The following is an 11,828-nucleotide window of genomic DNA, read 5'->3' on the forward strand; positions in this document are numbered from 1 at the left end:
CCTTAGCCAGTGTCTTCATTGTTCTAAAAGTTTTCATATTCCTGTACCTCTGAACTTCTCAAAAAACCAAATTAAGACCTTAGGAATCCCATTCCACCTCCTCCCTCTCCTTTCATTTCCCTCTTTGGTCCTCTCAAAATTAGAAGAGCTCCCCTTTTTCTACTAAATACCATGCAGAATTTGAGAATGACACCCAAACTGAGACCCCTGGCTGGGCTTGAGCAGAATGAGAGCAGAGACAACTTGGGCATGCCTCTAGGCAAGCTTTATTCTTTGACTCCTCTATCCAGGAAAGGGCTGTTAGTTGCATCTCACCCAAATGGAATGTTATAGGAATTAGGGGGTTGAGTTGTTTGGAGAGTTGTCAATCTTAGCAAATCAATATAGCTGGTGTGTGGTGTCTCCATCAATCCTTGAGTGCTTGGCCATGCAGGCTAGGGAATGGTCAGAACAGACTCATCAGAGGTCCCCGGGGCTTTACAATACCAAGGTTCAGGAGGTATAGACAATAAGGAAAAAGGCCATTTCCTATTTCTGTCCATTTTAGGAGCAGTAGACAGTTAATTGTTTTTTTGTTTTCATTGGCTTTTTAAAAATTTCTAGGGAAGGGAAAGCAATTTATTAATGTTCATAGGCAAGTTGTCATTGAATTGCTACCCCAAGTGGTTTCCTTAACTAGTTACCAAAATACTAAAAGACAGGGTTCAAAGCTCCAGAATTCAACCAGGCAGATAACCTGCCTGTTGCTCAAGCAATTACCAGAGTTTTAAAAAACAAAATTAAGCAAAATAGAACTTTCCTCAAATAGTATCTTTATCACTTAGCTTTTTATAACTCACTCCTAAGAAAGCCACATTCCATTTCAGAAAACATACTGCTGAGGATACAGGTAAAACAAAGTCCTTGCCTTTAGGTGCTTAGTTTTCATTTTCTTTAAATTAGCCTTTGAAATGCTTGTCTTGTGTTTTGTGCTGTATTTCTGAAAACTGGAACTTTTAAGGACATAGGCCTTGTTTTCCCAAAGGAAGAAAACAGCAAAGAGGTGTCTAATTTGGGGGACAATAAGTCATGACCAACACTGGAGGTCTTCCTTTTCCTTTACTTGCTACTCAACAAGATGGGTTCTGTGGTGTCGCATGAGGTGTGAGTTAGAAATGAAAGCTGCACCACACTTCTCACACTCGTAGGGCTTCTCCCCGGTGTGGGTTCTCTGGTGCACAGTGAGGCTCGACCGCTGCCTGAAGGCCTTGCCACACTCATTACACGTGTAAGGTTTTTCCCCATTATGGATTCTCTGATGAATAAGTAGGTATGAGCTACATGTGAAGGCCTTCCCACACTCATTACACACATAAGGAAGATCTCCACTGTGAATTCTCTGGTGGACAATAAGGCAAGAGAGCTGACTGAAGGCTTTCCCACATTCACTGCAGTCGTAAGGTTTCTCTGCAGTGTGAATTCGCTGGTGCACTATAAGGTGTGAAAAACAACTAAAGGCTTTCCCACACTCTTTACACTCATATGGCTTCTCACCAGTATGGCTTCGCTGATGTACAATAAGATTTGCACTCTGGGTAAAGGCTTTGCCACAATCGTTACAGGCAAAGGGCTTCTCCCCAGTGTGGATCCTCTGGTGGACAATGAGGTTTGAGCTCCGAGTAAATGTCTTCCCACACTCATTACATTCATAGCATTTTTCCGTAATGTGGACTTTCTGGTGCCGAGCGAGTTGTGAGCTATAACTAAAGGCTTTCTCACATTCACTGCACTTGAAAGTTTTTTCTAGGGAGTGGATTTTTTGATGTACAGTCAGATTTGAACTCTGAGTGAAGGCTTTCCCACATTTTGAGCAAACATAAGGTTTCTGTCCAGTGTGGATTCTCTGATGTACAACGAGGTTTGCACTCTGAATGAAGGCCTTCCCACACTCGTGACATTCAAAGGGTTTCTCCCCAGTGTGGATTCGCTGATGCACAACAAGGTTTGCACTCTGACTAAAGCCTTTCCCACACACACTACATGTAAAAGGCTTTTGCCCAGGCTGTATTTTCTGATTTTTAACAGTGCCAGAATTAAGGCTATACTTTCCCCCAGATTTCTTACATTTCTGGTCTTCCTCTTCTTTGAAGTTTTCAGGTAAGTGACAGTCATTCACTGTCACTTGTCTGAAATCTTTCTTTTCCTTCTTTATTCTCTGTCTCTGTAACATGTTTCCTTTTTCACAGGTTTCTCCTAATTCAGGTCCTTGAGGGTCAGCTTTCTGGATTCTTCCTGATATTATGAGGGGTTTTTCAGCTTCATCACATATCTCAGTTTTTGGAACCAGTAACTGTAGGTTCTTGGTTTCAGTACCTGAACAAAAAAATAGAAAATGCAAATGTTAGATTTCTCTGGCCTAGAAAAAGAATAGGATCAGGTCTAAAAAGGTCAGGAAGTATGTAACTTTAGTACCTCTTGCAAAATGGCTTCATCAAAGAAAAGAATCCCATCATGTTACCTCTCCTTTGTAGGTTCTTATTCCCGGCCCATCCCACCAACCTAGAGGAGAATCCACTGACTCATGGTCTTTCTAGCACTTCCACTTACCTCTGTTAGACACTTAACCCACTGCCTCATGCCAGGAAGGCCCAATCTCCAGGTGGCACTTCTCCGGGTTGTCTGATGACTGATCTCAGAATTAAGACCAGTTATAAAGAACACCAGCCTCTCCATGGGCTTGCTTTCTTACCTTAGCTACTTAGTGTAGATTTGGATTTGTTTACAACCCACCAATTAATTAAAGAGATTCCTTAACCTGTGAACAAATATCTAGCAACTTAAGCTTCTGTGTCTGAGGATGCTGGATATCAAAGAAAGGATGAACATGGACAGAAAGGGTCACACTGGATGCCAAGACAGCCACAGTGGCCAAAAGCATGCAAAACACTGAGAGGCTGTGCAGCAGCAGAGGTTAAGAACACGGATTCTGGAGGCAGGCAGACTGGTTTCAAATCCCTACTCTGCCACTAATCAGCTGCATGATTCTGGGCTAGTTACTTAACTCCTCTGTGTGTCAGTTTCCTAATCTCTAAAATAGGGATAATAATAGTATCTACCTCATAAGGCTGCGAGTGGATTAACAGAGTTACTCTATGTCAGCTGTTCAGAACAGTGCATGGAACACAGTGAGTGCTCTGAGTGTGTGCTGTCACTTCAGCCTGACTGATGCTGCTCCTGTAGGGGGCCAGGAGGAAAGATGAGCCCTTAGGGTATGAGAGTTGCTATGGTGACAGACAGCCCTCAGCTACACTAGGGGAAATTAAGGAAGGAATTGAACGTAATAAACACTAAGTAACCCTTGTGTAAAAGGAACTGCTTAGCATTGTGTCAAGGAAAGCTGACCTTGTTGAATTATGGCATAGCCTGCTCTGCAATGCCAGAAAATATAAGAACACCCAAATATCCTGAAGTTTTAAGACTCTGATTAATCTCTGGATGTTATACCTTGCCTCAGAGGCCTAATGGCATCAAAAAGGGGTCCTCCTGTAACATCGTAGTTCCTTATGTTCATCTTCAGACTTAGCCCTTAATAAGTATTGGTGAATTACTAAGTTCAGGAAAACTACTCAGATAATAAAACAAGTGAAATGAGGGCCAGTTGGAGCGGTCAGCAAGCCTGCAGAGGGAGGTATTTCCACGGTGTCATCAGCTTAGAAGTGAGCAGTGGAGCTGTGAGCCACAAGTCACGCTGCAGGGGAAATCCAGCATCCACGAGAGGGAAATATCTCACTGGCACAGGCCAGGGCGACTCTCCAACTAATGACATGAGTGGGGTGGGACAGGGATGTTGGGGTGGCACAAAGCAATATTGGGAGCAAGAAAATAGCCTGGTTTGATTGGTGGTGAAGGCCATGGTAATCTGAAATTCCACCACAATCATTCAGACAAGACGGGAAGTATCACAGAAAAGAAGGGCCCAAGTACTGGATACTGTAGAGCTACAAATGCGAAAACAACAAATATCTGAAATGCTAAACTTTTTCTGATTATTTCTATTCCTACTGTTCTGATGTCTCTTTTTATTAATCCACTGTTTTCCTCCCTGTAGTTTAACGGCTCTTATATGTTCTTCTCTTCTTTCTCTTTCTTGTTTTTTCCTGCTACCTCTTTCCACTACTGCCCTTTCATCTTTCTCCTCTCCTGGTTTTTATTTTTTTTTTCAATTTTTTGTGAAATATTCTGAATTTTTCCATATACAGTTTCATGTCTCCTCTAATTTTCTTTTGCACATTGCTTTCCTCTATTTTCTCTACTATTCTTCATCACTTCCATCTCACTTTATTTTTTTCCCTTTTAACATCTCCTTTCCTGCTTCTTTTCACCTTCTTCTCCTTTGCTCCCTATCACTGACACCAGGGCCTGCCATCCCCGTACCCAGCATCTCTCCAACAGGAACGGAGCCCAAGAATACTTTAGTTCGCAGCTGTACTGTCTCCTTGACCTTCACTCCTATCCTCCTTACTGGGAGATTTAGAATGTTAGAAAGACATGAAAGATGAAGGCCAATGGAAACTACTGAACTGATTAGTGCCAGTAATGAAAACAATTCCTTATATTTGATAATGTCTATGTCAAAACCAGTACAGAATCAGGTACAACTGTAGCCTAGAAGGTTTTAATGCATGTGGTTATGTAACAGTTCATCACAGGGATGAAGAAAGACCTAGGGTCTTCACAAATGCCCAGTGTCTAAGAAAAGAGAAATAAGGCCAGTTCTGTGTGCTCAAGTTCAAATCTCCTTGGGTGAAAAGATTAACTGGTCAATAACCCAGGACCTATATAATCTTAGCCTGTTTGAAATGGTATTATTTCTTTTTTTTTTCCTCATGTAGAATTAATGCAACTCTAGAAAAAAATAAAATAAGTACAGAAATACTAAAAAAAATACTAAAAACTAATTTGTGATCAACTAGAACATATACATAGCAATACTTTTCTTTTCCTTTTTTTTGGGACAGAGTCTCACTCTGCTGCCTAGGCCAGAGTACAGTGGCATCATAGTAGCTCACTGCAACCTCAAATTCCTGGGCTCAAGTGAACCTCCTGCCTCAGCCTCCTGAGTAGCAGGGATTACAGGTGTGTAACACTACACCCAGCTAATTTTGTCCTTTTTTTTAAAAGAAGAGATCTGAAATGCTACATGAACCTGCTATCTTAGCTGGTGACTATATTCCAAAATAAGAAAGGTAATTTGGCTGGGCGCAGTGACTCACGCCTGTAATCCTAGCACTCTGAGAGGCCGAGGCGGACACATCGTTTGAGCTCAGGAGTTCAAGACCAGCCTGAGCAAGAGCGAGACCCCGTCTCTACTAAAAAAAAAAAATAGAAAGAAATTAGCTGGACAACACAACTAAAAATACATAGAAGAAATTAGCCAGGCATGGTGGCACATGCCTGTAGTCCCAGCTACTCGGGAGGCTGAGGCAGAAGGATCGCTTGAGCCCAGGAGTTTGAGGTTGCTGTGAGCTAGGCTGATGCCACGGCACTCTAGCCCGGGCAAGAGAGTGAGACTCTGTCTCAGAAAAAAAAAAAAAAGAAAGTTAATTTGATTTACTAAACATATAATTCCAATTCATCAGATTTACAAAAGCTCTGTGTTTATCAAGATTTTATTTATAAGATTTGTAAGTCTGCCTAGTTAGGTGTTTGAAATGTTTTAAAGAATTAGATATATTAAATTTGCAATTATGTTTCATGTAAGAAAATTTGATATCTAGGTGGAATTAAATGTTTATAAAATTTAATCTGTAAAACTTGAAGCTTAACCAAACATGAATTGAAGAAGTACAAATGTTCTCACTTTTATAGAAATATTTCTAGATACATGGATTAAATAAAAATAAGTTATGCTTAAAGCCTTAAAAATTGGTTCTTAAAGGAATAAACTTTAATAAATTCAACACCAATTAAAATATAGGAAACTATAGTTAAAACTCCCTCAGACATTAAAAACCCAGTAACACATCACTATTTCCGAAGCACTTTCATGTATATTATATGATTTCATCATGAAGATGAAACTTCTTCAGTTGTGTGGGAGCTAAAATATAAAAAGGCTGTGTCTTAATTCATTTCCATACCTCCAGCACCTATCACACTGCCTGGCACACAGGAAATAGGCCACCAACAAATCCTGTACCAGATGAATGCATCCAGTCCGTAGAACAGGAAATAGAGATCCACAGAGAGAAAGGACTTACTCAAAATCACGGTCATCAGAGACAGGGCAGCAACCACACTCAAATCTCTCTCTCACTCCTAGAGCTCACTCCTGCCATCACCTGCTGCTACGGAAATGGCTGGCAGCACAAAAAGTTAAGTCTTGGGGGGAAAACAGGGTCTGGAGGTAAGAGGCAAAACAGGAAAATGCAGCTTGTTCCTCAAGCAGGGGTATAGCCATGGAGTTAAAGACTGTGAACAGCTGATACAGTGAGGAGACTGAAAAGAAGTAACTCAAGGGGAATATACCAGAGGGAATGGAACAGAAAGCAGAAAATGGGGAACAGACCTGCTGGGAGTTTGAGGAATAATTAAAGGCAAGAAAATGAATGGTGGAGATCCTAATCTCCACATCACTGGTTTAAGAAAGTGACTTGGTCCCCAAATGCCTGAGGAATTGGCTAGGGAGGAGAGTGGGTTCAAAATATTGACACAGGCCTGTATCAGGCAGGCCTATAAGAAGGGGCCCTGGCAGCCATCCAGGTAATTGCTTCCACAGCACAGCGCCCATGGCTACTGCATTCTTAACCGTCAGTTGTGTGTCACTCCTCCACAGCAAGCTTCTGCCACCACTAATCAAGACATTTTGAACATATTACCTTTTCCTGAGTCCCAGTTTAGAGAGAACCAGGTGATAAGCCATTAGTACATTCCACCAAGACCTAATTTTTGAACATTATCATTGACATAGTTGTTCAAAATCCTCTAGAATTTGCAAAAAGATCTATGAAAACAGAACATCTCCAGGGTATTTCCTCAAAATCACCACAAAAGTTGACCCTTCCTACCTTGACTAGCTTTTCTTGAAGGCACACCAACATATGATAACCACAAAGTATATGAAGAGGACATGTGTCTACACGTGCGTGCAGACATGAAACTCACTGAACGATAAATATGATTAAGAAGTGAATTTGGAATTCATCTGTTTGTCTGGTGTCTTAAGCCTGTGTGCAAAGTAAGCCATTTCCCATGACAACTGCATAGGCATCTCTCAGCAATCTTCTATCCAGCTCTCCCTCATACTTTCAACACCTCGATACTTTGTGTTGCTCAAGGTAGGAGACCAGATAGATGCCCACCAATCCCGGAAAAGATTTTGAGAAACCCCAATGGTAAGATTCTGAATCAGGGAGTTGGACCTTACCTAGCAAGTTCATGTTCCCATGAGTCTCCAGTATCTCGCTCTTGGCCAGGGTCCCTGGTAATGAGTAGCTGCCAAGGGGTGAAGCAGCAGGTGCCTCCTGTGTTGCTTTCAGGACTACCGCCATGTCCCAGAACATGTTCTGACCCTGAAGACAAGCAGGCACATGCTTATGAGAAAACTGGTGGTGGGGGTGGGTGTAATTACAGCTTTGAGGATCAGAAGATAGGTACCTATTTCCGGAGGCCACAAAACATTTTTTAAATATGGAAAAGGAAGCCAGAGTCTCTCCCAACCCCCAAGGTAAGCTGGGCAGAAAAGCAAGCCTACCACCTTCTTGCCTATCACTTTGATCTCACCTCATTGCTCACTCCAGAATCCAACCTAACTTGGCAATAAGTACATGACAAGAGGAGAGAGCACATGGGGAGATATTTCAGAGTACACTTTTCTGGGGTCTAAAGATCAAAGAAACAAGGTTCTGATCATTTTACTACAGTAGGGTCTGGAGAACCTCTGCCCTCATTTGACTAGTAATGGTAAGGAGTATGTTAAACCATTAAGGACACAGCACAGGGTATAGCCTCATTACTGAAAATGTGGTCTGTAGATCAGCAGTACATGCATCACCTGGGAGTTTGTGAGAAATACAGAATCTCAGACCTCCTGAATCAGAATCAGCATTTTAACAAGAACTCCCAGGTGATTCCTATGTACATTAAGTTTGAGACGCACTGGTTACAGTTGTTATACCCTGATTGGAATCATCTGAAGAGTATCAGGTGCAGATACCCAGATGCCACCCCCAGATTCTGATTTAATTAGTATAGAGTACGGCATGGACATCAACATTTTATAAAAAGTTTCCCAGGTTCTGTGTAGCAAAGTGTGAGAACCACTGGTTTAGAGAAGTACTGAATGTCACATCAGTCAGAAGGGAACGTTTCTATTACATTACAAAGTACTAATGGCCAGAGCCCTAACCAGGAAGTAAGAGTCAAAGTGTGGAAGTACAGGGGCAGAGTACCCTCTTTAACTACTTGAGGTCTTCAGGTCTCTGCTCCCTCCTTCCACCCAGGCTACCATTTACCTTTTCCTCCTCTTCTGATACATCAAGGCCTGTCTGAAGACCCTCCTCTGGGGCCCAGACTGTGATGTTTTCAGAGTGCATTTGTTGGTTGGATGCCTGACCTAGGAAGTTTTCCTCCTCTTCCTCCTCCTTTTTCACCTTCACTGGGCCCCAAGGGGCTAGGGCCATGGCTTCTCTCAATTCTGTAGTCATCTTCTCAGCTCAGAAGAGGAACACTTATAGCTAAGAGCTGCCCAGCAGAGATCAAGCCCCATCTAAAGTTTCAAAAGCTTCTTCTTAAGTTTCTTCTCAGGGCCAAGATGAGTACTGTCTACTGAGAAATCAGAAAACACTGTTAGCACCAAGCAGAGATTTGCCTGGATGCCACTCAACTGGCAATTTCACCAGTGCCTGGCCAGCAGCAACTATAGCACAAAAAATGCTCTACTCCTCCCCGGAAGAAGGAGGCTGGAAGGGGTTGAACTGTAAATACGTAATTTCTTCCCACAATAATCACATTCCAAACAGCTTTATGTAACATTCAGTGATTTTTTGCTCATTAAAAGTTAACATATGGCCGGGCGTGGTGGCTCACACCTGTAATCCTAGCACTCTGGGAGGCCGAGGTGGGTAGATCGCTCCAGGTCAGGAGTTTGAGACCAGCCTGAGCAAGAGCGAGACCCTGTCTCTACTAAAAAATAGAAAGAAATGATCTGGACAACTAAAAATATACACATAAAAAAATTAGCCGGGCATGGTGGCGCATGCCTGTAGTCCCAGCTACTCGGGAGGCTGAGGCAGTAGGATCGCTTGAGCCCAGGAGTTTGAGGTTGCTGTGAGCTAGGCTGACACCACGGCACTCTAGCCCGAGCAACAAAGTAAGACTCTGTCTCAAAAAAAAAAAAAGTTAACATATTTTTATCTAAAAACTTGAAAAATAACAAAAATGATTAAGAAAAATAACACCTGGTCTGCCTCCAAAGAGATAACTGCTATACATTGTAAAATTGAAGATATTTCTTTTATTCTAACCACAGTAACAATAATTATGATTTTATAAACTTTTTGGTTTTGACCGTAAGAGATACATATTTTCACCATTATCATTATCGTTTTTAAAAAAGGGATATTATAACACAAATACTTCTTTATTGCTCAGGATACAAATAGTGTGAACAAAAGAATCCCAAGAAAAAGACTTGGAGTCCATATATCAACATGTTAGGAATGGGTGGTTATCCTTGGGTGGTGTAATTACAGGTAGTTTTGAGGTTCTTTTCATTTATTTGTTTGATCTTTACATTTTCCATATCTTCCAAATGTCCTGTGAAATGAAGTATTATTTTTAAGACTAAAAAAATTCTTTTCATGTTACCTCATGCTTATTTTTACTTGCTACACAATAACCTACAGGGCTGATAAATTTTCACTTTCACTAAAAAAAGATCAAGCAATACAGAAATATATAGAACTAAATATATGTCCAACACACACACATTGAGCAATTAGTTATAAGTCTAGATGGGACTCCTAGTTCCTTTTCTCTGCATTTACATAAATACATGTACACCTTCACACATATTTCTTATTTTTCAAATACATACTTAAGATCATCACACTTGTACACTGTTCAGCAATCTGCATTGTTTGATTTTTGAACTCAATTTCCATATTTCACAGTCTTGTCAATCTTTCAATATAGTACATATAAAGCTACCTCATTCTAGCACAGTATCCTAAATTATGGCAGTCTGGGCAACATAGCAAGACCCCATCTCTAAAAAAATTTTTTTTTTAAATTAGCCAGGCATGATGGTGCACACCTGTAATCCCAGCTACTCTGGAGGCTGAGGCAGGAGGATCACTTGAGCTCAGGAGTTGGAGGCTGCATTGAGCTATGATTGTGCCACTGCACTCCAGCCTTGGTGACAGAGTAAGACTGTCTCTAAAAAAATAAATAATTTACATTATCATTTACTTAACCATACCCTATTTATGAACCATTCTTTTAGTAAAAGGACCTTTCAATGTTCCCAGTTTATTTTCTTAATAATTACTTAAAATTTTTTTCTGTGCAAATAATTTTTTTCTTTTGCTGAATTATTCTTTTAGAATAAACAGGATTACTGGTTCAAGGATTTTATGGTTGAAATGTACTGTCAAATTGCTTTCCAAAAGCACCACACCAATCCACACCAACAATAACAATAACCCTTTATCACAGCTAAGCCAGCAAGGTTTTTGTTTGTTTCTAATTTCTGGATGAAATAATCTTACTATTTAGGTTGATTATGAAGAGACTGAAATTTTTCTATTCCCCTTTGGATGTTTTATTAGAAAAAGGTGATAAATTGCATTAAATCTGCTTTTGCAGCTATTGAAGCGGTCATATTCTTTTCCCTATGTTCACTTACTGGCAAGTTACTGTATACATTGAATTTCCTGAGTAAAGCAATACTTCCATTCCTGTGACAAATCTTAGATTTAGAGGATTATTCTTTCCATGACTAGTTTTAGTTCCACCTTTTGCACACGTGACATCGTCTACTCTTGAGTATTATCATCAGACTTCTATTCGGATTCAAATGGACCTCCAGCCCCTGATGGCACAGAGCCTTCTATCAAAGGCTTCCCTTTCTATGTCCTTTCCCTATTTCCAAACGTGGCACTCCATCCTCTCCACCTATAGGCCACTCGTGGCCCTCTCCCCGGGATCTGCCTGCCCCCTGGCCTGTCTGCATCCATCCTCTCCCAAGCCAGGCCCCCGGTAGGCGGTAGGCGGAATTCCAAAGTGGCGGGGCACTGAGCCACCCCAAGACATGGCTGGTGTTCCCGAGGGAAGGACGTAGCGGGCCGCTCCTCGAGCCGCCGTCCCAGGGATAACCCCTCCTGCTCCCCCAACATTCATGCCCACCCCCGCTGACCCCGCTCACCGTGTGCAGCGGAGAGGCTCGGCCCGAGCTCACCGGCTCTGGAGCAAGAGGCTGGCGGACCGTGACCCCTGTTCCAACCGGCGCGAGAACAATGACCGGACAGGAAGTACCTTGGAATGGGCTTCCGGCTCCCCAAGTCGCCAGACCGGCCTCTCTAGGAATCTCGGAGGTGCTTTCTTCTCGATGGATGTCCAAAGTCATGCCGGACCAGGGATGGTGCAGAAGAGCTTAGAAGGACCGTGCGGGTAGAGGCTCTGTGCCTCAGGGAGGGGCGCATCCCCTGGCTGGGCAGGGGCACTCAGGCGAGGCGCTACCGGGAGCCTGACGCTACAAAGCATTACTCTGTAGAAAGCCCTGATAATTTCCCCCCAAACGTTTTATTTCAAAAATATCAAACGATACAGAAAAGTTGAAAGAATGGTAC

At 42.1% G+C, this 11,828-nt stretch overlaps 1 protein-coding gene across 2 annotated transcripts; it reads right to left on the reverse strand.

Annotated features, from left to right (window-relative positions):
• Positions 1-245: 245 nt before the first annotated feature.
• On the reverse strand, positions 246-11,512 carry ZNF35 (zinc finger protein 35). 2 transcript variants are annotated; one of them, XM_012647310.1, is made up of 4 exons: positions 11,405-11,512; positions 8,493-8,805; positions 7,406-7,550; positions 246-2,352 (listed from the first exon to the last, which is right to left on the reverse strand). In XM_012647310.1, exons 2-4 carry the CDS (start codon positions 8,682-8,684, stop codon positions 1,106-1,108), a joined length of 1,584 nt encoding a protein of 527 aa, XP_012502764.1. In that variant the 5' UTR covers positions 8,685-8,805; positions 11,405-11,512; the 3' UTR covers positions 246-1,105. The 2 variants fall into 2 exon arrangements, with proteins under 2 accessions (XP_012502764.1, XP_012502684.1); XM_012647230.1 differs by having other exon boundaries at positions 1,035-2,352; positions 8,493-8,802.
• Between the last annotated feature and the right edge of the window lie 316 nt (positions 11,513-11,828).

This window comes from Propithecus coquereli, unplaced genomic scaffold (genome assembly GCF_000956105.1).
Source record: "Propithecus coquereli isolate 6110/MARCELLA unplaced genomic scaffold, Pcoq_1.0 Scaffold1, whole genome shotgun sequence".
In the NCBI taxonomy this organism is placed as follows: Eukaryota; Metazoa; Chordata; class Mammalia; order Primates; family Indriidae; genus Propithecus; species Propithecus coquereli.